The sequence below is a fragment of the Aspergillus fijiensis genome, assembly GCF_003184825.1.
Source record: "Aspergillus fijiensis CBS 313.89 unplaced genomic scaffold BO72scaffold_34, whole genome shotgun sequence".
NCBI lineage: Eukaryota > Fungi > Ascomycota > Eurotiomycetes > Eurotiales > Aspergillaceae > Aspergillus > Aspergillus fijiensis.
The window spans coordinates 144,241-161,106 of record NW_024469010.1 but is presented as its reverse complement, the minus strand read 5'-3'; the positions used below and the strand labels follow the sequence as shown (position 1 = coordinate 161,106).

Genomic DNA, 16,866 nt, shown 5'->3' with positions numbered 1-16,866 from the left:
GACAAGCCGAAACTGAAGCGGGCTGACGAAATGGGTACAGTCCGCTAAGCGGAGGGAGGGGGAGTAAAAATTACAATAGACAAGACAAAAAAAGGTGTCTCTAAATGAGAGTCGGCCTGACGTCGAAACCGGGTCAGACAAAAAAAATCACAACGCCGTGGCTGGGAAGGATAAGAATCAACAACCGGGATGGAGGTTCAAAGGAACAAGAAGAAAGGCCGTGTTGGTGTGCAGTAGTGGTGGTTGCAGGTTCCTCCACATTTTCAAGGTGTGGGTTTCCAAGTGTGGCGGAACAACTTCACATAATCTGCCTCTCCGCCAATTGAGTTGGATAGCCAAAATGCGGTCGAACCCTCACCGGCGCATTACTTGTCGGATTTGACCACCAAAAATCTCTTCACATGGCCGACATTGAGCTGGTCTGTTATGCTCAGGAACGAGATAGGGATATTTTTACCAGCAGTTGTCCCTGGCCCGTCGATGTCCCCGATGACCTTTTGTTCTACGGTCGCAAAGCCACACTTGAAGGAGGGGCGCCATGGCGCTATTGACATCATCGATGAAAAAAATTAAGCATGCTGTAGGGCTATTCGGGAAATTTACGGAGAGGAAGGTCTTCTTTTTGGCAAAAGCGCCGTTGGCTATTTCGTCATCTCATACCAATGAAGGAAAAATAATGAACTATTCGCTTCCTTTCCAACTTGTCCTTCTCTTCTGTACCTCTCTGGGCAGGCTGATAAAGCTAGCTAAACCTGTCGTTCGACTTTGTGCCGGTTAGACACACTATGAGTCTATCGAAACATTATACGATAGACCGAGCGTGATGGGCTCAATGATGCTGATTGTGATAAGTGTTCTCGTTTATGCCTCCGTTCTCCACATCCGTAAGTCGCAATGCGCGTCCCGCGAGAACTTCTCGCATTTAAGCAACCTCCTGGATCTTGGAATCCTTGTTATCGCCGGCCTCCTCGAGTTCCGGCATCTCCTCATCCTAATGGTCGTGTTAGCAAGCGCACATACAAGGTCGAGAAGGGTAATATTCAGCATACCTCATCTTCGCCCTCGCCTGCATCAGCCTCGGCGCCGCCGAGACCGGAAAGGCCACCAAGCTTGGAGAAATCAATGTTGCCAAGGCCACCGTCCATGCCTCCTTCCATGCCATTGAAGCCGCTGGCGTAGTCATCCTCGGGGGCCTCATCCTGCTCGTCCTCGTCGACCCACTAGCTCCAAGTCAGCCTGGACGGTTTCCCAGTCGAGAAGGTACAAATGGGGTCACAATACCTTGTCAAAGTCGGTCTTGAGGAAGTGAACCTTCTGAGTCGTCTTCAGCAGACGGGGCCAGTATTCCTCCTTGAGCTCCTTCTTGCGCAACACCAGCTCGACCTCACGGTCACTGTGGTTTGTCTTCGAGTTCTCAGGGTCGATCTCGGCGTAAAGGTCGAGAGAAACTTGGTATTTTACGCCCTTCTTAGACTCGCCGGAGAAAGAGACATTGGTGGGGGTGATGCTAAGGCTAGCGGCGTCGCGAGCAACATCGGAAGCCTTGATGCTCACGTAAAGGTAGTTGCGCTCGGCCTCAGTGGCCGAGGAGCGCTGGGCCCATGTAACTGAAAAGAGATGGTCAGCACATTGTTACTGCGAGATAAAGAGCTTGCGAGGAAATTGAAGGGTGTTCAACAGGGTTGGTCTCGAGTCAAGCTCAAGCCGGGGCGATTTATGACAACCGGCCACCGTGCGAGTCACGAAAACCAAGAGCGGGGAAGGTAGGAATGAGGGACGGAGCACAAGAAACACACCTTCGGGGTGAACCTGAGGAAGAGACATTATGGAAGACGGGGAGATAAGAGATATGTAAGATTGAGATGTAGAGAAAAGATGGATCGGATTGGGAAAGTCGAGAAGAGAGATTGAGTGAAAGGTGGATTCGTCTAGGTAGCAGAGCAGAGCAGAGCAGAGCAGAGCAGAGCAGCAGCCGTAGCAGGTGAAATCCAGCCCGCTTCCCTCTAAGCTGACGATCGGCTCAATATGGTGCTAGAAAGTACTGGAACTCTCCCGCCCGCAGGGAGTTTGTTAGGTTTGCATTGGAACCTTCTCCTGGGCTCCTATGGAGGGTTAATTGTGGCCTGAGGCGTCCCATGCATCTATCTCAGCGACGTCACCGCATTCGGGGATGACTCAGCCGGATTTCGCCCGTATTATTCCCAGCACGCAAGCCTGGCTTGACTGAGTGCGGCAGTGCCAGGCACTCCAAAAGCGATGCGAATGACAACCTTGAACAACATCCAACCAGACAAATATAATTTTATAGGTAACTGCTGTTGATTCTGGTAGTGACGCCCTCTATGAATTGAATCTTGTCTTTTTTTCCTGCAGCCTGACCCGGCGAGACTCGCAAAAAATCTCCCTCCTATACCCCCGCCCTGCTGCCAAGGTCTTCGGATAAGCCTTCGAGTTCCTCCCGATAGACGCCTGTTCCACTCTTGCTCAACCCAGAACCCTCGGCCATCAACATACACCTGCAGTACACTTTCACGGCACTCACTCAGCTGCGGAAACTCTGAAAATACTTTAAGATGGAGACCCTCAAGGCTGTCTTCTTCGGCCCCGATCCTCAGGCACAGGTATTGTCACATGCAGGTGTTCAAACTGGTCGTTCCATCCTGACCCCATGTTCTTGATTGTAGATGAGGAAATGCAACCAGCTCATTCGTGCCAATACCCGTCAATTAGACCGTGACATCTCTCAGCTCAAGACACTGGAAAGCAAAACACGACAGCACATCGTAAGTGCATCGCGACGAGCCCAACGCAACCCCTCCCAGGCGAAGCAGGCCAATATGGAAGCCAAGACCTTTGCGCGAGAACTTGTTCGGATCCGAAAGCAGTCAACCCGGCTACACACTAGCCGAGCCCAGCTGCAGAGCGTCCACATGCAGGTCAATGAGGCATTCTCGGTGCGCAAGATTCAAGGGAGTCTGAAGAAGTCGACGGGGATCATGAAGGATGTCAACACCCTCGTCCGTATGCCGGAACTGACGGCCACAATGCGACAATTGTCAACCGAACTGGTCCGCGCCGGGATCATTGAGGAAATGGTGGATGATGCGATTCCGAATAATGAATTGCTCGAAGACGAGGAGGACGAAGCTGAGGAGGAAGTGGACAAAGTCTTGCAGGAGATTCTCCAGGGCAAACTGTCCCAGGTGGAGGGTGTCAGGCCCGAGCAGCCTTTGGAGGAAGCGCCGGAGCCCGAGGACGAGCTCGAGGACCAAGAAGCGACTCTTGCACAAATGAGAGGAAGACTGGAAGCCCTGAAGAGCTGAAGAGACAACGCCGACTTACTCATCATGGTTTATTATGGCTTAATGCATGTGCCTGCTCGTTATTTCTCTTTCTTTACATACTTTCAACCAGTCTTAGATGGCGTTCGATTGGACAGGGCGCGCCAGGCGTTTATTTCTTGATCTCTGCTTTATTCATTTTGATATTGGGCAAGCCTCGGCTTCTGGAGCTTCGAATACATTGCGTTGTCTTACTATACCGCGCAATACTATGGTTCGATCAATTGGCAATGTGCGTTGTATACAAATGTCATGAGATTATCCATTTGCATTATCATCGGGCCGTTGCTTCTTGTGTTCTGGTGTTTGGGCAGCAGTGAGTAGCTTTGGCATAATCAGAGTCTGAACATAATTCAAGTGCTTTCTCACGAGACTCATTAAGTCTATCTGTTAATGGAAAGGTAGCAGATGAATTTTCCAGCCCTAGAATACTGTAAATAATTCCGTTCCAATGGAGCTCAAGTTGTATCTTGAATGGGTGTGTCGCAACAATCCCCAAAGCGGGTAGCTCGAAAGACCTGATCGGGACTAGGGTGACTCAGCCTCCTCCCCTCCGCCCTTGCTTATCTTCTCCATTCATCCGCCGCCTGTGTTTCCCTTTCTTCAATCATCCATCCATCCATCCATCCCCCATCCCGGCCACATCACTTCTATCATCTTCATCATCCCGCATCCATCGCGTCCCCACTTGTGCGTGGTTTAAACTCTTCCACCGTCAGTTTTCACTGTCAACTTATACTGTTCAGCTCGTCTTCCAGCTTCTGGACAAATCTTACCCAGAACAATCGCCTTCGCTTCCTCAAAGTCGCGAACTCAGTGGCGTAACACTCGCGACTTGCGAAAGCTATCGATCGATCTCTCATCCTTTCTTCGACAAACTCCCAATCGACTACAATCATGTCTGGCAAGTTGGACAAGTCTCTCGACGAGATTCTCGTCAGCCGCCGCCAGGGTGCTCGTCGTCGCGACCGCCGTTCTGCCCCTAAGGCCGCCGCTGCTTCTGTTCCAGTCGGTGGAGTCAAGAAGACCACCAAGACTGCTAAGCCTGCCGGCAAAGTCGCTCAGAATGGACACCCCGTCTCGCGTGAAAGTAAAATCATGGTCAGCGGCTTGGTATGTTAGATCCAAAATCTTTTGCAGGAAGCCAAAAGCTAACGCCCCCCTCCAGCCTGCCGATGTGAACGAGGCCAATATCAAGGTATGTTGATCGAAAGGCCTTTGCCTTGGGTTTCTATCGCCATGTTTCTTTTCCGAAACCTTCGATGCGCAACGGCTTCACTCGCGTTTCGATCCTTGCCACCGTCATGGATATATCGTCGTCGTGAACTGTGGATATCAGCACGGGCAGCAGTCTCCTTTGACGCTTTTGGCGCAGATATCTTCCTTCGCGCTTTGAAAGCCTATCAAAGTCGAGCTCTGCCGTAGTCTTGCAAATGGCGCATCCAATCCAGAGCGGAGCTCTCAGTGTCCCTCCTGGATTGTCGAAGCCGCAGACTGTGTTATGGATTATCCTTCGAAGCATGCCTTCATTTTCTTTCCTCGCTTGGTCAAGCTCGAATGAAACCTCTAGTCGGGATTCTCAGGCATCAGCGAGCGCATTGGCATGCCAGCAGTACATCCAACACAACGCTTCGAGCGAGTTGTGGTCGAGCGCCATATCATACCACGTGTTATCGAGCGATGCTATCGTGCTTGGCTGGGCACGATACATTCTTCTTTGGACATTGTGAGAGTAGCCATGGCTTGCATTTCTTGGACTGGGGTATTACGGAGGGCATCTGGGGGATCCTGTTTACACGTTTGCCGCCTTTCTGGGATCTCGCAATTCGGGGGATAAATGTGTGACATGCATGCTGGATGGATTGTCCTGTCAACTTTTTGAGGAGCCTTTTACCAGGCATCTGATGACATTACATCTTGTGAGGTTGAAACGAGTGGAGGGGCATGCTGGCCAGGGTTACAATGTTGATTGGAGATTCTACGGTGGACGAGCGAACGGCTGCCTACAGCACCGTACTCTGGCAGAGATGCGGAAGAACTATCCATGCTGACAACTAACTGCCGCTATGTGCTCGCTGATGCTTCTTGATGTCGATGTCGCTTCTGAGGCCGTTATCATGCGTCTTTCGAATTGTGTTCATGCCGATGCTTTCGCAGTTCTGCAACTGAACTTCTTGATTCGATATACTAATTCGATTTTTCCTGGTGCTATAGGAATACTTCACAAAGTCTGCAGGTCCCGTGAAGCGAGTTATGCTCACCTACAACCAGAATGGTACTAGCCGTGGAATCGCATCCATCGTCTTCAGCAAGCCCGATACAGCTGCGAAGGCTGCCAAGGACTTGAATGGCCTTCTAGTCGATGGCAGACCCATGAAGGTCAGTCTTATTATTGCTCTTCGTTATTGTTCTGCTCAAGCTCTAGGCACTGACACATACCAGATCGAGGTTGTCGTTGATGCCTCCCACGCGCCCGATGTTGCCGCTCCCAAGTCCCTTGGTGACCGTGTCGCGTAAGTTTTCATCCTTTCTGTTCGTTTTTGATGGTGACTAAGTGTCAATGTGTCCAGTCAAACCAAGCCCAAGCCCAAGCCTGCTACTGCCAACAAGGCCGCTACTAATGCCCAGGGACGTGGTCGCCGTGGTGCCCGTAAGAACGGCCGCACTTCCAACCGCCCCAAGCCCAAGACCGTCGAGGAGCTTGATGCCGAGATGGTTGACTACTTCGCTACCACTGATAACACCGGCCCTGCTGAGGGTAACGCTCAGACGAACGGAGCCCCTCAGCAGCAACAGGCTGCTGCTGGTGAGGACCTTGGCATGGCTGAGATCTCTGTAAGCTTCCTTTTTCTCCTCCCGGCTTCTGTGCAACCATCGACTAATCACGTGTTCTAGTAAATGATCCACGATACACCTTCATTTGTAAAAACGATATGAAGTTGTCGTCCAAATCCTTCGCCACCTGGCCACACTCTTTGCGCACTCGGGGTCTGCCGGTTGGATTCGAGTCGAATTCCCCTTAACACAATTCCCCTTAACACCTTTATCCCTTTCCTCTTTTTTCCTCCACTTTTGCTGTATTTCGGACTTATGTTACTCGCGGTCTGCTTTTTTTTCTTTGCCTCCACCTCCCCCTCGTCTTACCCCTTTGTCCCTTTTATTTTTACTTTTTTTTTTCACTGCGTCGAGGACTCGTCGGTGGTGGGAAGATCGGGTCTGTTATCTGTATCTAATAAAGAAATTTGTGGTCTCAATGCATCTCCTCGCAAGTTCTTTTACTCTGTACGCTTTAGAGTCATCGTGCGGGCAGTTTCCTTGGCATCTCCAACCCACACTGTACTGTACAATAGTACCTTTCTTGTATCGCGAGTATCGCGAAGTTTCACTGCGACGGTCATCATCAAAGATAAAATCCCCAACCAATGGAACAAGATACGTTGAACTACCAATATATACCTGAACGAAGAAAAGCCACCTATCCTGTACTATACACAGGCCAGTCATCTCCCCATTTCCCCGATCCCCAGCCACGTCTTTTACATATTTACTTTCGTTACCGACCACTCTCAGCTCCAGGTGCCATTCGCGGGCCCGAAATACCCGGCGGTCGGCATCTCCTTCCACGGGACCCCGTCCCCGTCCGCCGTGTTGAGGTAGACATTGTTGCCCCACCAGTCGGGGAACACGGCGCCCGGGTAGGAGATGCAGAAGAAGATGACGATGCCGCTGAGGGCGAGGCCGGTGTCCAGCGCCGCGGCGAGGATGTAGTTGTACTTGCTCCACCAGGCGAAGAAGCGGCGTTTGATGAGGTGGTTGAAGATGAAGTTGACGAGGGCCCAGCTGGAGTAGTTGATTCCGGTTGCTGTGGGGGTGGGAGAGTAGATGATTAGTGTGCGACAAGAAAAGAAAGGAGTAGGAAAAGGGGAAAAGGTGATGAGTGGGTAACTTGGAGCTCGGGGGATTGAGGAGAGAAAGGGGAGACTAACCTGGTGGGACGTTGTAGGTGCCCACGAAAATGAGGGGCCAGTTGACCAGCTTCCAGAAGCGGTTGCGGGTGTACTTATACAAGACGTATGTGATGAGCGGGGCGATGGCCCCGATCCAGAAGAAATGCAGCAAGGATGAATAGATCTTGCCGACGGAGTAGAGACGACGCGGGCCGACGAGACCCCAGATCACCGAGGAAGAGTAGACGGTGCGGCCGTTGGGGCAGGTGAATCCGTCCGCTTGATCGGAGGAACAGATATCTTTGATGTTGCCGAGCATCCAGATGGTGACGCCAGCTTGCGTCAAGGCCCCGAGGATGGTGGCTAGTCCTTGGGCCATGAAGAGGGTCCGCGGGGGGATTTTCAGATAGTGGCCCAATTTCATGTCCATGGCGAAGTAGACGCCTTGACCTACCACATCGGTGCTCAGAATCTTGAACAGCATGTTGGCAAGGGGCTTGCCCTCGAACATGTAGCCGCCAACAAACTCAGCCAGGACATTTAGTTGATTGGCGTCTACGTTAGTGATGCCCTGTATGATGCCACAGGGGATCATGTAGATTGCTGGGACGATGAGAGCAAGAAACACGCCATACACGGGGAGCTTCGTATGGTAGACTTCAACCACGACGATTGCGATAGCTGTGATCACCGCTATGATGGCTGCGTACCAGTACCATGGGGTGTTCTTGTAGTTCTTCATCAGACGGGCATGGATGTCCAGCTTGTTCTTTCCTTTAAGAGCAGCCCAGATCTCTCTGCTATGCCACACTCCGATGTGAGTCAGGACTGCGGTGATGGATGCGAACGACAGCCCGTAGACAAATGCGTACGTGGCTGGGAGATATGGAGGAGAATAGTTCTTGTATGCCTCAACATCCAGGGTGTTTTGCGAGCTGATAACGCGGGTGGTGTTGTATTCTGCACCCGTTCTGTCGTAGACGTCGGCTGTCATGAGAGGAAGGTAAGCTGTGTACCATGTGTTAGAGTAGTAGATGCCCGGCACGACGATCCAAAAGAAGACCGCAAATCCAGCAAAGACGTTGATTGCAGCCCAGGCTGGCGAAAGCAGAGGGTTGGTGTTGTACGCGACCTGACTCCAGTCGAAAGTGATAGGGCTCAGTCCCAGGCCGGTTTGCATGCCGAAAAGCTGGTTTACAATCTTGTTCCGAGGTGCGATCCAACACACCCAGGTGAAGTATGAGAGAGCAGTGAACATGAGCCCTGGGAAAAAGTACCATACGAAGCCAGCTGCAGTGACATAGAGGAAGAACCGGAGGCGGGAGATCTTCCAGCCATTGGCGACGCTATTTGCACGCGAATGAAGCGTTTCGAGCATCGCGCAATTCGATAGAACCTGTGGCCAGACGATTCTCGCTGGCTCAACGAGCCATGGAGCAGCGAGTCCGGCGACCCCAAATCCCAGGAGCTGTGCGCAAAGGACGACCAGGACTGAGAAGCCAGCTGACAGACCAAAATTGTAGAACTGGGAGCTAGACGCCTGAATAATGTTGGTAGAGTCCGCACTCCCATAGCCGAACGAGACATTGCTCATGATCACGATCAGTGCGTGCTCCTTGATATTGAACTGGCGGTCTGGGTTGAGAGAGAAGCTTCCCAATGGTCCGAGACTTATAGTCCACATCGGCAAGACTTTAGCCAGGAAGACACCACAGGGATAAGCCAGCAGCTCTGCCACCAAGGATACGATATGTACCGACGGATAACGTAGCGAGAAAAATTGGTTGATACCAGAGCCCACCATTGTGAATATGAAGCCAAGGAGCCACATTCGGAATGTGCTGACGGGCATACTTGGGTCGTCTGTCTCAGGTACAACAGCGCGCACTGTATGGTACTCATGTTAGATATCGCCCAACCTGACATATGATGTCTTGGGTCATTCACGAACCCTCGGGGAAAGGTGAGTGTTCCGACTCATAGTCGTAGACTTCCTTGTCGGCCAAGTCATCCTCCTTTGTATGCAACTCATCAAGGCGACCTTGCTCTACCTCATGGTCGGCTGTGCTGTAAGGTGACTTGGAGGATTTCTCAATCTCGATCAGGTCCTCGGATGCCATCTTGGGGGACGAATGGCTGTGACCAGCACTTGGTGACGGGGAAGGGAAGACGAGGGAGAAAAGCAGCCATGGCAGAGCCACAAACAAGATTTGGCGGTCTTTAAGAAACTTCGACCATAGTCGCCTTAGCCTGCTTCTTATCGCCACATCTGCTGACACTTTGTAGCCGACTAGTGTCTAGCCCAGGGTGTGAACGACCGATAGGCATGGGTGTAGTCTATCTGGTGCAGATAACAGCCGTGCTAGCCCTATGCTAAGAGATAGGGGTGGCGGCGATGGGCTGATTGGCGGTTTGGAGCGTTGCATAATGAGAATACTGAAACAGTTCGAAGTAGTCGGAAAGGACAAGAGACCGAAAATTATACACCGTGCTAATCAACACTGTGGTGACAGAAAGAGGAAGAGAATTGTAGACATGTCTCTTGGAGGATGCCGAAAGGAAGAAGTGCGGTCTGATAACAAAACGCGGGGAAAAGTCTCAATTGGGTAAGAACGCGGGACACAGCAGATGCAGAGGCAGAGATAAGCTATGCTTACAATTTGCTGCGGGACTAAACACGTAATCACTACTTCTCTTCGCTCGAGCAGAATCACCAAGAGCTTCCATTCCACATCAATTACATTCTGATTACCCGAAGGAAGGAAATACGGCGCGAATTAAATTATCATGATGAATTTGGTACAAGCCAACCCACCTTCTTACAAAGCAGCTATGACCACAAGCTAACTTTGTCTCTAATCCAGATCTCTTGATAACATATAGGTTATCAAGAGAGTCTAGAGCCTCTCTCAGACCCCAGACAACACAACACAGCGCCAACAGCGTATCATACCACCCCGAGACTGCCATAGAAGCACTCACTGGGCCTCTTGAACTGACAGCTGCTGCGGAGGCTGGATCTGATAGCGTACCAGAAGAGAGTATAGAGCATTGTGCACAGGGAGACCTGAGTAGGTAATACGAATGCGACCATGGCGACCTCGTACATCCCTGACATTGTCGTGGACCCAATGGATCGGATATCTCTGTGAGCAGTCAGTCAAATTTTCTCTTTCAACGAGAATAGATGCAGAGAAAGGCATTACGTACACCGGTCGTGCTATCGGCGATCCAAAGCAAAGTTAGCTCCTTCAAGACCGGGAACTCGCGCATCAGACTCTCCAGGACCGTCTCCCAGAGCCCAGCGTCAAAGCGAACAGTTCTCAATTCCAGGATGCGCAGAGAGTTTCTGTTGGTGAGAAGAAAGCTCTGCAGGTCCTGACCCGAGATACCCACCACGCCTGACAGTTTGAACACCTCCAGCTTCATGTTATTGCCCTCTTGTCCCAGAAGTTGGAACAAGGCGTCGACCCCTTCGCCTCCACCACAGTCCAAGTCTAGCTTCTTCAGATTGGGCGCCTGATCAATGAGCTCGTAAACAAAGTCGGCCAGAAGAGCGTCTTTCACCTGCGCAAGTAGGCACAGCTCGGTAAGGGTGGACCAGCAAAGGCCGAAGCGGACAACATGAAAGGTGTGGGGGCAGACTCTCCTGGGCTCTATGACCCCTGCCGAATGTTTGTCGAAGTCCGGGTAGGAGCAGCTGAATGACTCGACGGGTCTTGCCATGCTCGGGATGAGATGCAGCACGAGTGTCACTGCATCACTGGGGCTGAGACAGTCGATCCAGGTACCCGATTCGGGCTGATTGGCCAAGGAGATATGAAACGATTGGCAATTCGGGAACTTCTTCAAGACGGCCCTCAACTTCAAGAATCCATTAGAAGAATAGAGGAAGTTGAGATACTCATTCTCCAAGATGTCACGATACCATATGAAACCGTAGCCAATAGTGTTCCCAGTAGCGCTGCCGATGGATATCTTCTTGACATGCTGGTTCAAGCCACAGGTCTCGGCGAGTTCATCCATGGCAAGCAGGTTCAACTTGGAGAGATCTGTGTGTAGCGTATGAAGGCCAATCCGTCCGAATTGATACTTAATTGCGCGCTCGAGGGTTGAGCATGTCAAGCGCACCGCGCACAAAGCAGGCTTGTCCATGAAGGAAGCAATTAGGTCCATCAGTTCCGTGGGCAGTCCGCAGAGTTGATGCTTCTTTTTATCCTCAGACGCGTTGTGAACCCTAAGATCTGTGTTTCGAGCTATTGATGAAGAGTCATGAGCCACCGTGCCTATATTCTTCGAAAAGACGGACTTACCCTTGGTCCAAAAGGGCGAAATAATCTTACGAAGCCGCATGTTGAGGTCTTTGAAGGAGTTACACTCCCTTTGTGCCCACTGATAGGGATTCGTTCTAATCACTACCTTTGTTAGTGACCGGTGGGTGTAGGGGTAATATCGATGGTATTGGGGAAAGAGATGAGAAGCAACGTGCATCAAAGACCTATGAGGTGCTTGCAGGTTTGCCTTTTAGGAACGGTACTGTGGAAGATTAAACCTTTATCGATGCCAGGTATGACCTCGATGAAACTGTTGTTAGGATGTTAGGAAGTGACGCGGGGAAGAGAGGAATCATATCACAGTTGACAATCTAAGATAGACCTACCTTCTCAGTATGGGAGTGTGGTACATACGGCTTAGTGAATGAAGACGTTACGTAGGAGCCGCCTCAAGCTAGTTTCTATCACTTCACACTTCGAGGGTTGACATCTAATTCACTGCGAGAGATGTATGAGGATGAAAAGTTCAGTCCCGCTGAAAAACTGCATCAAAATTTCTTATCCTATGTGCTACTCTATCACTTTCCCTGCTGGCTTGCAAGCCACGCTTCGTGGGCTTTCTTTTGACGCTCCCAGTCTTTCCTCAACTTCTTGCCCCGGCTCTTCGCGAGCGGTTCGCCAGCAGCATCCTTGGTCGGCATACCCTCCTCATCCCAGGCGCTGAATTCGCTAGTCTTGAACATCTCGAGGTGACTAAGCTTTCCCTTCTCAAGCTTTTCTTGAGCAAGGCGTTCCTTCTTCTCCTTTTCTTGCTGCTTCTGCAAAGCCTTGCGCGCCTGCTCTTCACGAGCCTGCAGCAGGTCTTTGGTGACAGGGCGGACGAGAGCCGGCTTGTTCTCACGGTCCTCAAGGTAGATACCAAGGTTGAAAAGGTCCACATCACGCAAACGGTCACAGAGGGAAAGAATCTCCTTCGAAGAGCTCTTGGAGTCCTCAAGGCTCAACGATGCGAGCTGGGAGCTGAAAGACTCTAGAGCTTGGGAGTATGGCTTGGCGGCTTCGGTTGTGTCTGCATCTTTCACTGCTGCTGCGCCGATGATCTCCTTGACCTTGTCTGATGTGATCTGGTTTCCGGACATGGCAGCCTGGCGCAAAGAGTCACGCATGGTGGAAAGTGGGTACAAGTACTGCTTTGCCACCTCAGGAACATCGGTACCCTCCCAGCCGATTTCACACTTGTCCACCGGGGTAGCCCCGTTCAGACCGAAAATGGTCACAATCCGTGTCACCCACTTGGCAGTGGATTCAATGGCCTGGGGCTCCAGCGTCTGGATATCAAGCGAGTTGAAAGTGGTAACCAGTTCAGAGATAGCAGCCATAACTCTGGGGGTATCAAAGGAATCGCAGAAGTGTTCATCGACCTTGTCTTGGGTGGACTTGAGGGCCTGTGTCAATGTTTCGGTAGATGCCGCATCGGTAGCGGAAGTCTGGTATGTGGAAGGATCCTTGACTTTAACAAAGAAGTTGTTGACCTTCTCTTCCCATGACGAGGCGCTCTTGACCAGCTCATCCGTGATCTCGACTCCGTCGCGCCAGCCACCCAGCAGGAAAACGATTCTCAGACTGCGAGCAGTGTAATCACCTCGCTTAAGCGCGTCACTGATGGTAGTGAAGTTCTTCAAGGACTTGGACATCTTAGAGCCTGCAATGGAAAGGTGGCCCATGTGCAGGAAGTAGTTGACCCACTGGTGCTTGTGCTCGTGCCAGTAGGCTTCACTCTGAGCAAGCTCGTTATCATGGTGGGGGAAAGCAAGGTCAATACCACCCGAGTGGATATCGATCTGGCTTCCTAAGCAGCTCGATGCCATAGCAGAGCACTCGATGTGCCACCCGGGTCTTCCTTGACCCCACTTGCTGGACCAACTAGGCTCACCAGGTCGAGACGACTTCCAGAGAGCGAAGTCGTCGGGCGACTTCTTCTCGGTTGCCCGGGACAGGGCACCTTCGCCGTCTCTCTGCAGAGGTTGGTTGTTTCTGTTCCACGGCTCCAGTCGGGCATAGTGGTTGCCGGCTTCTTCGAACGCTTTAATGTCGAAGTAAACAGAGCCGTCCGAGGCCACATACCCAAACTTATTCGAAACAATCTTTTCGACAAAGTCCGCAATCTGTGGGCCATACTCGGTAACTCTTGTGATCTCATCGGGATCGAGAACGTTCAGATCTCTCATATCGCGCATAAAGTGGTTTTCGTATTTCTTCGTGAGCTTCGTGAAGATTTCGTACGCATCGCCGGGAATCGTGGATCCTTGGGTGATGTCAAGGTAGTAGCAGAACACATCCTGTGTGGCGTCGTAGAAAGCCTGGCTCGGTGTCTCGGGCTTCTTCGCGGCATCCGCGATGGCTGAAGATGACGCCGTCGCGGTCTTAACGTGCATCTTGATCTTAGTCTCCGCATCTCCCGGCTTCTTATCTGCCTCCAACGAGCCGCCCTTGAGGACCACTCCATAAACCTTGTCGACTTCCGCAGTAAAATCTTCAGGCTTCGTGTCCGGGCTGATCAGAGGGAGGTTCTTCTTGATGTAGGCGCTGTATGCCGATCGGGCAGTCTCGAGGACTTCGGGGGTAATAGTCGGATGTTCCGTGATATACTTGTTGAATAGATGTTGTTGTCTACCGCGAAGGATGATCTGTGGCCATCAGTCACGCCAATCCCTCAAGCATCCTTCCTACCGCGGTGGCTCATACCTTGTCGTCAACATCGGTGATGTTCATAACAAATTGCACGTCATAGTTGAAGTAGTCCTTAAGGATACGTCGTAGGATATCGGTGCTGACATAGTTTCGCGCGTGGCCGAGGTGCGCATCGTCGTAAACAGTTGGGCCGCAAGCATACCACTTGACCTTACGTCCTTCGGGATCCAAGGGCACGAAAGGAGTCTTGGATCTGGTCAAAGAGTTCCATACTTTGAGAGGAGGGAGACGGGCGTCGGGGCGCGCGGGCGGCTGCTGCCACGGAGGTTGTTGGCGACTTTCCATCCTGAACGACCGACTGAAACGCCGTAAGAAGAACTGGGAATTGACAACGAGGGGTATTCGTGATGGTGGCATAATATAATTGCTGGAAGATTTTAGCACCTCGCTGGATTATGCGCTCCAAACTCTCTCACCGCCGACCACCCCGCTCTGCGCTAGTGCAAATCGGGCAGATTGACTCATCAAGAAAGCACGCCTGCCTAAAAGAGTAATATACATGTGATCAGTGCCAGGCTCACTTACGTCCTATCCAAGAGGCAATCATCAATGACTCAAAGCAACCTTCTACAGCGAGTCGACTCCTTGGTACAACAGAGAAGAACAGAGACATGAGACATTATCACCTTTGTACCACCCATTTTGAATGACTGCAGAGCCACCACCAATCACACTCATCCATGAAGGAATGAACCCAGCACTTATGAATGAGGCTGTGAGCAACAGACATTGACTTGAACATGGAGTATTCCCAAGGACAGCTCAACGGACTAATGCATTATAGTCATACTGAGGTTCAATTGAATCACTCTAGACGTTGGAAAACAGATAGTTCGGTGCATGAGATGAGTTCCGTCCATTGAACAGGATCTGTGTCACCCTCGACTGACAAAAAACAATGCTCATTGTCTGTCAGACATGTATGGATTGCGGACGCAGAATAGATGCACGTAAGCCAGCCGGCATTGCGTTGGTCATAACGTGGGCACCAATGACTTTTAGATGTCTAAGACATGCTTGCGTCCATCTGGGGCGGCTAGATTCAGCATTGCTCCGAGATACGGTAGCAATTTCCGATATCCTTGCTACCTCGTCATCAGATGGATTCCAGCCTCAGCAACTGCTGGTAGACCGGTGATACCGAAAGAGCACCTATGCCTCAAGTCTCTTTTCCGTTTGTCCATGTTACTGTTTTGCGTCTATTGGCAATCGATGCCTGGTCCTTGAAGCATAGCATTGCATCCACAAACTGTCGGCATAGTCATCAAGGCTCGCTTAAGAATGGTTCTTAAGCTTTTCACAGACATGGGGGCCACTCTTAAACCATTGCAGCACGACACTCGAGAGTATGATTCACGCCCTTAGAGCAAAAGCATGCTGCTCTCGTGTAATCTACGAGACGGAAAATCATCTGGATGGTAGCTTCGAATCATATTAAAGAAGATACTATCTCATTTGACGCTGTCAGCGAACATCGGCAAGGCCTGACTGTCAGATGACGACAGTTATATACAGATTCCACTACGCACCGCACTACCTTCTCATCCTCGCATACTCAGAAAGGCGAGACTCCGTAAACTCCCAGCACCTTCCCCACATCAGCATCTCTCTCTCCCTTGACCACCGTAGCCACTCTCTGGCCTCCTTCTGAGGGGTCTGCAGCATTTCTCTTCCGCAGAGACTCGGGATCGCCGGTCAAATTCGTGGCACACAACCCTGGGTCGGCTCCAAAAACTTTGAATCCCTCAGCCTTCAGCCGTGCCCAGTACAAGACCATCATCATATTCAATGCAGCCTTGCTCGAGCGATATTCAATTCCCCGCGGGTTGTAGTATGGGGACTCGGGCTCAGCAGCATGGGTGATTGACCCGGTGCTTGAACTAACAAAAATGAGTCGCTTCTCGGACGACCGTCGCAGCAGGTCCAGAAAGGCCTCCGTGGTGCTCAGCGCCCCGACTAGATTCACGTCCAAGACCTTTCGGTAGGATTCGCGGGACGGCGGCTCATTCAGGATTGCGATGCCGGCGTTGTTGACTAGGATATCGAGTCGGCCGTACTTCTTCTGAACATATACGGCGGCCTCGTCAACGGACTTGTCGTCCGTCACATCGATCTGAATGGTGGACACGGTTCCCTTGATCGCGGGGAGGGTACGGAGGGCTTGAGCGGCCTCTTCGCCTTTGGCTGGATCGCGAGAGCCTAAAAGAATGTGGTAGTCATGACTCGAGATAAGGTTCTTGGCCGTCTCGAAACCGACCCCTTGATTTGCACCTAGACTTGCGCTGAGACAGAAGTGCTGGTTCGTTCAAGGTCAAACTTGCCATACCTGTAATCAAGACCAGCTTGGAAGCGGTGGCCATGCTCGCATGAACTGAGGATCAGATCTCGTTTCTTGCTGACAATTGCCGCTACATGAATGACTGTTGTCTTGCGCTTGGCATAGTATTGTAGGCAATGGATATCAATCCAAAGGTTCATATAGATGAGACTTGGCCGGGTATAGTGATATTAAGTCCGTTGGTATGGTGCTCTCGATCTTTTTTCTGCTATCTC

General features: G+C 51.3%; 8 protein-coding genes across 8 annotated transcripts; 3 read left to right on the top strand and 5 right to left on the bottom strand.

Moving 5' to 3' along the window:
- Positions 1–616: 616 nt before the first annotated feature.
- On the bottom strand, positions 617–1,941 carry wos2 (Hsp90 cochaperone SBA1). The gene is made up of 4 exons (XM_040945033.1): positions 1,797–1,941; positions 1,282–1,607; positions 1,050–1,220; positions 617–991 (listed from the first exon to the last, which is right to left on the bottom strand). The coding sequence occupies exons 1-4, from the start codon at positions 1,822–1,824 to the stop codon at positions 923–925; spliced, it is 594 nt and encodes a 197-aa protein (XP_040799763.1). The 5' UTR covers positions 1,825–1,941; the 3' UTR covers positions 617–922.
- A 300-nt stretch (positions 1,942–2,241) lies between these two features.
- BO72DRAFT_407434 (ESCRT-III subunit protein VPS24) lies at positions 2,242–3,713 on the top strand. Its single transcript, XM_040942357.1, has 2 exons — positions 2,242–2,621; positions 2,685–3,713. Exons 1-2 carry the CDS (start codon positions 2,574–2,576, stop codon positions 3,321–3,323), a joined length of 687 nt encoding a protein of 228 aa, XP_040799762.1. The 5' UTR covers positions 2,242–2,573; the 3' UTR covers positions 3,324–3,713.
- Positions 3,714–5,491: 1,778 nt separating this feature from the next.
- Positions 5,492–6,501, top strand: BO72DRAFT_159060 (putative RNA annealing protein Yra1). The gene is made up of 4 exons (XM_040939293.1): positions 5,492–5,720; positions 5,784–5,854; positions 5,912–6,176; positions 6,237–6,501. Exons 1-4 carry the CDS (start codon positions 5,595–5,597, stop codon positions 6,237–6,239), a joined length of 465 nt encoding a protein of 154 aa, XP_040799761.1. The 5' UTR covers positions 5,492–5,594; the 3' UTR covers positions 6,240–6,501.
- BO72DRAFT_159105 (uncharacterized protein) lies at positions 6,306–6,844 on the top strand. The gene has a single exon (XM_040939295.1). It carries the CDS (start codon positions 6,432–6,434, stop codon positions 6,780–6,782), a length of 351 nt encoding a protein of 116 aa, XP_040799760.1. The 5' UTR covers positions 6,306–6,431; the 3' UTR covers positions 6,783–6,844.
- Positions 6,845–9,533, bottom strand: optD (small oligopeptide transporter, OPT family). Its single transcript, XM_040939294.1, has 3 exons — positions 9,240–9,533; positions 7,328–9,175; positions 6,845–7,203 (listed from the first exon to the last, which is right to left on the bottom strand). Exons 1-3 carry the CDS (start codon positions 9,406–9,408, stop codon positions 6,908–6,910), a joined length of 2,313 nt encoding a protein of 770 aa, XP_040799759.1. The 5' UTR covers positions 9,409–9,533; the 3' UTR covers positions 6,845–6,907.
- A 449-nt stretch (positions 9,534–9,982) lies between these two features.
- Positions 9,983–11,146, bottom strand: BO72DRAFT_449468 (uncharacterized protein). Its single transcript, XM_040945032.1, has 2 exons — positions 10,153–11,146; positions 9,983–10,087 (listed from the first exon to the last, which is right to left on the bottom strand). Exon 1 carries the CDS (start codon positions 11,012–11,014, stop codon positions 10,463–10,465), a length of 552 nt encoding a protein of 183 aa, XP_040799758.1. The 5' UTR covers positions 11,015–11,146; the 3' UTR covers positions 9,983–10,087; positions 10,153–10,462.
- A 932-nt stretch (positions 11,147–12,078) lies between these two features.
- Positions 12,079–14,668, bottom strand: BO72DRAFT_478562 (cysteine--tRNA ligase). Its single transcript, XM_040947518.1, has 2 exons — positions 14,308–14,668; positions 12,079–14,249 (listed from the first exon to the last, which is right to left on the bottom strand). Exons 1-2 carry the CDS (start codon positions 14,596–14,598, stop codon positions 12,141–12,143), a joined length of 2,400 nt encoding a protein of 799 aa, XP_040799757.1. The 5' UTR covers positions 14,599–14,668; the 3' UTR covers positions 12,079–12,140.
- Positions 14,669–15,848: 1,180 nt separating this feature from the next.
- BO72DRAFT_449466 (NAD(P)-binding protein) lies at positions 15,849–16,708 on the bottom strand. Its single transcript, XM_040945031.1, has 2 exons — positions 16,640–16,708; positions 15,849–16,584 (listed from the first exon to the last, which is right to left on the bottom strand). The coding sequence occupies exons 1-2, from the start codon at positions 16,671–16,673 to the stop codon at positions 15,869–15,871; spliced, it is 750 nt and encodes a 249-aa protein (XP_040799756.1). The 5' UTR covers positions 16,674–16,708; the 3' UTR covers positions 15,849–15,868.
- Positions 16,709–16,866: the final 158 nt, after the last annotated feature.

Bases quoted from the DNA above. Each gene is read 5' to 3' on its own strand.
- BO72DRAFT_449468 (XM_040945032.1), bottom strand. From the start codon at position 11,014: ATGGCAAGACCCGTCGAGTCATTCAGCTGCTCCTACCCGGACTTCGAC.
- wos2 (XM_040945033.1), bottom strand. From the start codon at position 1,824: ATGTCTCTTCCTCAGGTTCACCCCGAAG. The intron at 1,221-1,281 runs GTATTGTGACCC...ACTTGGAGCTAG, and splicing joins TCAAGACCGACTTTGACAAG to TGGGTCGACGAGGACGAGCA. The intron at 992-1,049 runs GTATGCTGAATA...CACGACCATTAG, and splicing joins CAGGCGAGGGCGAAGATGAG to GATGAGGAGATGCCGGAACT.
- optD (XM_040939294.1), bottom strand. From the start codon at position 9,408: ATGGCATCCGAGGACCTGATCGAGATTGAGAAATCCTCCAAGTCACCT. The intron at 9,176-9,239 runs GTTCGTGAATGA...AGTACCATACAG, and splicing joins ACACTCACCTTTCCCCGAGG to TGCGCGCTGTTGTACCTGAG. The intron at 7,204-7,327 runs GTTAGTCTCCCC...CCACCCCCACAG, and splicing joins CACCTACAACGTCCCACCAG to CAACCGGAATCAACTACTCC.
- BO72DRAFT_478562 (XM_040947518.1), bottom strand. From the start codon at position 14,598: ATGGAAAGTCGCCAACAACCTCCGTGGCAGCAGCCGCCCGCGCGCCCC. The intron at 14,250-14,307 runs GTATGAGCCACC...TGATGGCCACAG, and splicing joins TCACCGATGTTGACGACAAG to ATCATCCTTCGCGGTAGACA.
- BO72DRAFT_449466 (XM_040945031.1), bottom strand. From the start codon at position 16,673: ATGGCCACCGCTTCCAAGCTGGTCTTGATTACAG. The intron at 16,585-16,639 runs GTATGGCAAGTT...GCGCAAGTCTAG, and splicing joins CAAGCTGGTCTTGATTACAG to GTGCAAATCAAGGGGTCGGT.
- BO72DRAFT_159105 (XM_040939295.1), top strand. From the start codon at position 6,432: ATGTTACTCGCGGTCTGCTTTTTTTTCTTTGCCTCCACCTCCCCCTCG.
- BO72DRAFT_159060 (XM_040939293.1), top strand. From the start codon at position 5,595: ATGCTCACCTACAACCAGAATGGTACTAGCCGTGGAATCGCATCCATC. The intron at 5,721-5,783 runs GTCAGTCTTATT...GACACATACCAG, and splicing joins TCGATGGCAGACCCATGAAG to ATCGAGGTTGTCGTTGATGC. The intron at 5,855-5,911 runs GTAAGTTTTCAT...CAATGTGTCCAG, and splicing joins TCCCTTGGTGACCGTGTCGC to TCAAACCAAGCCCAAGCCCA.
- BO72DRAFT_407434 (XM_040942357.1), top strand. From the start codon at position 2,574: ATGGAGACCCTCAAGGCTGTCTTCTTCGGCCCCGATCCTCAGGCACAG. The intron at 2,622-2,684 runs GTATTGTCACAT...TCTTGATTGTAG, and splicing joins GCCCCGATCCTCAGGCACAG to ATGAGGAAATGCAACCAGCT.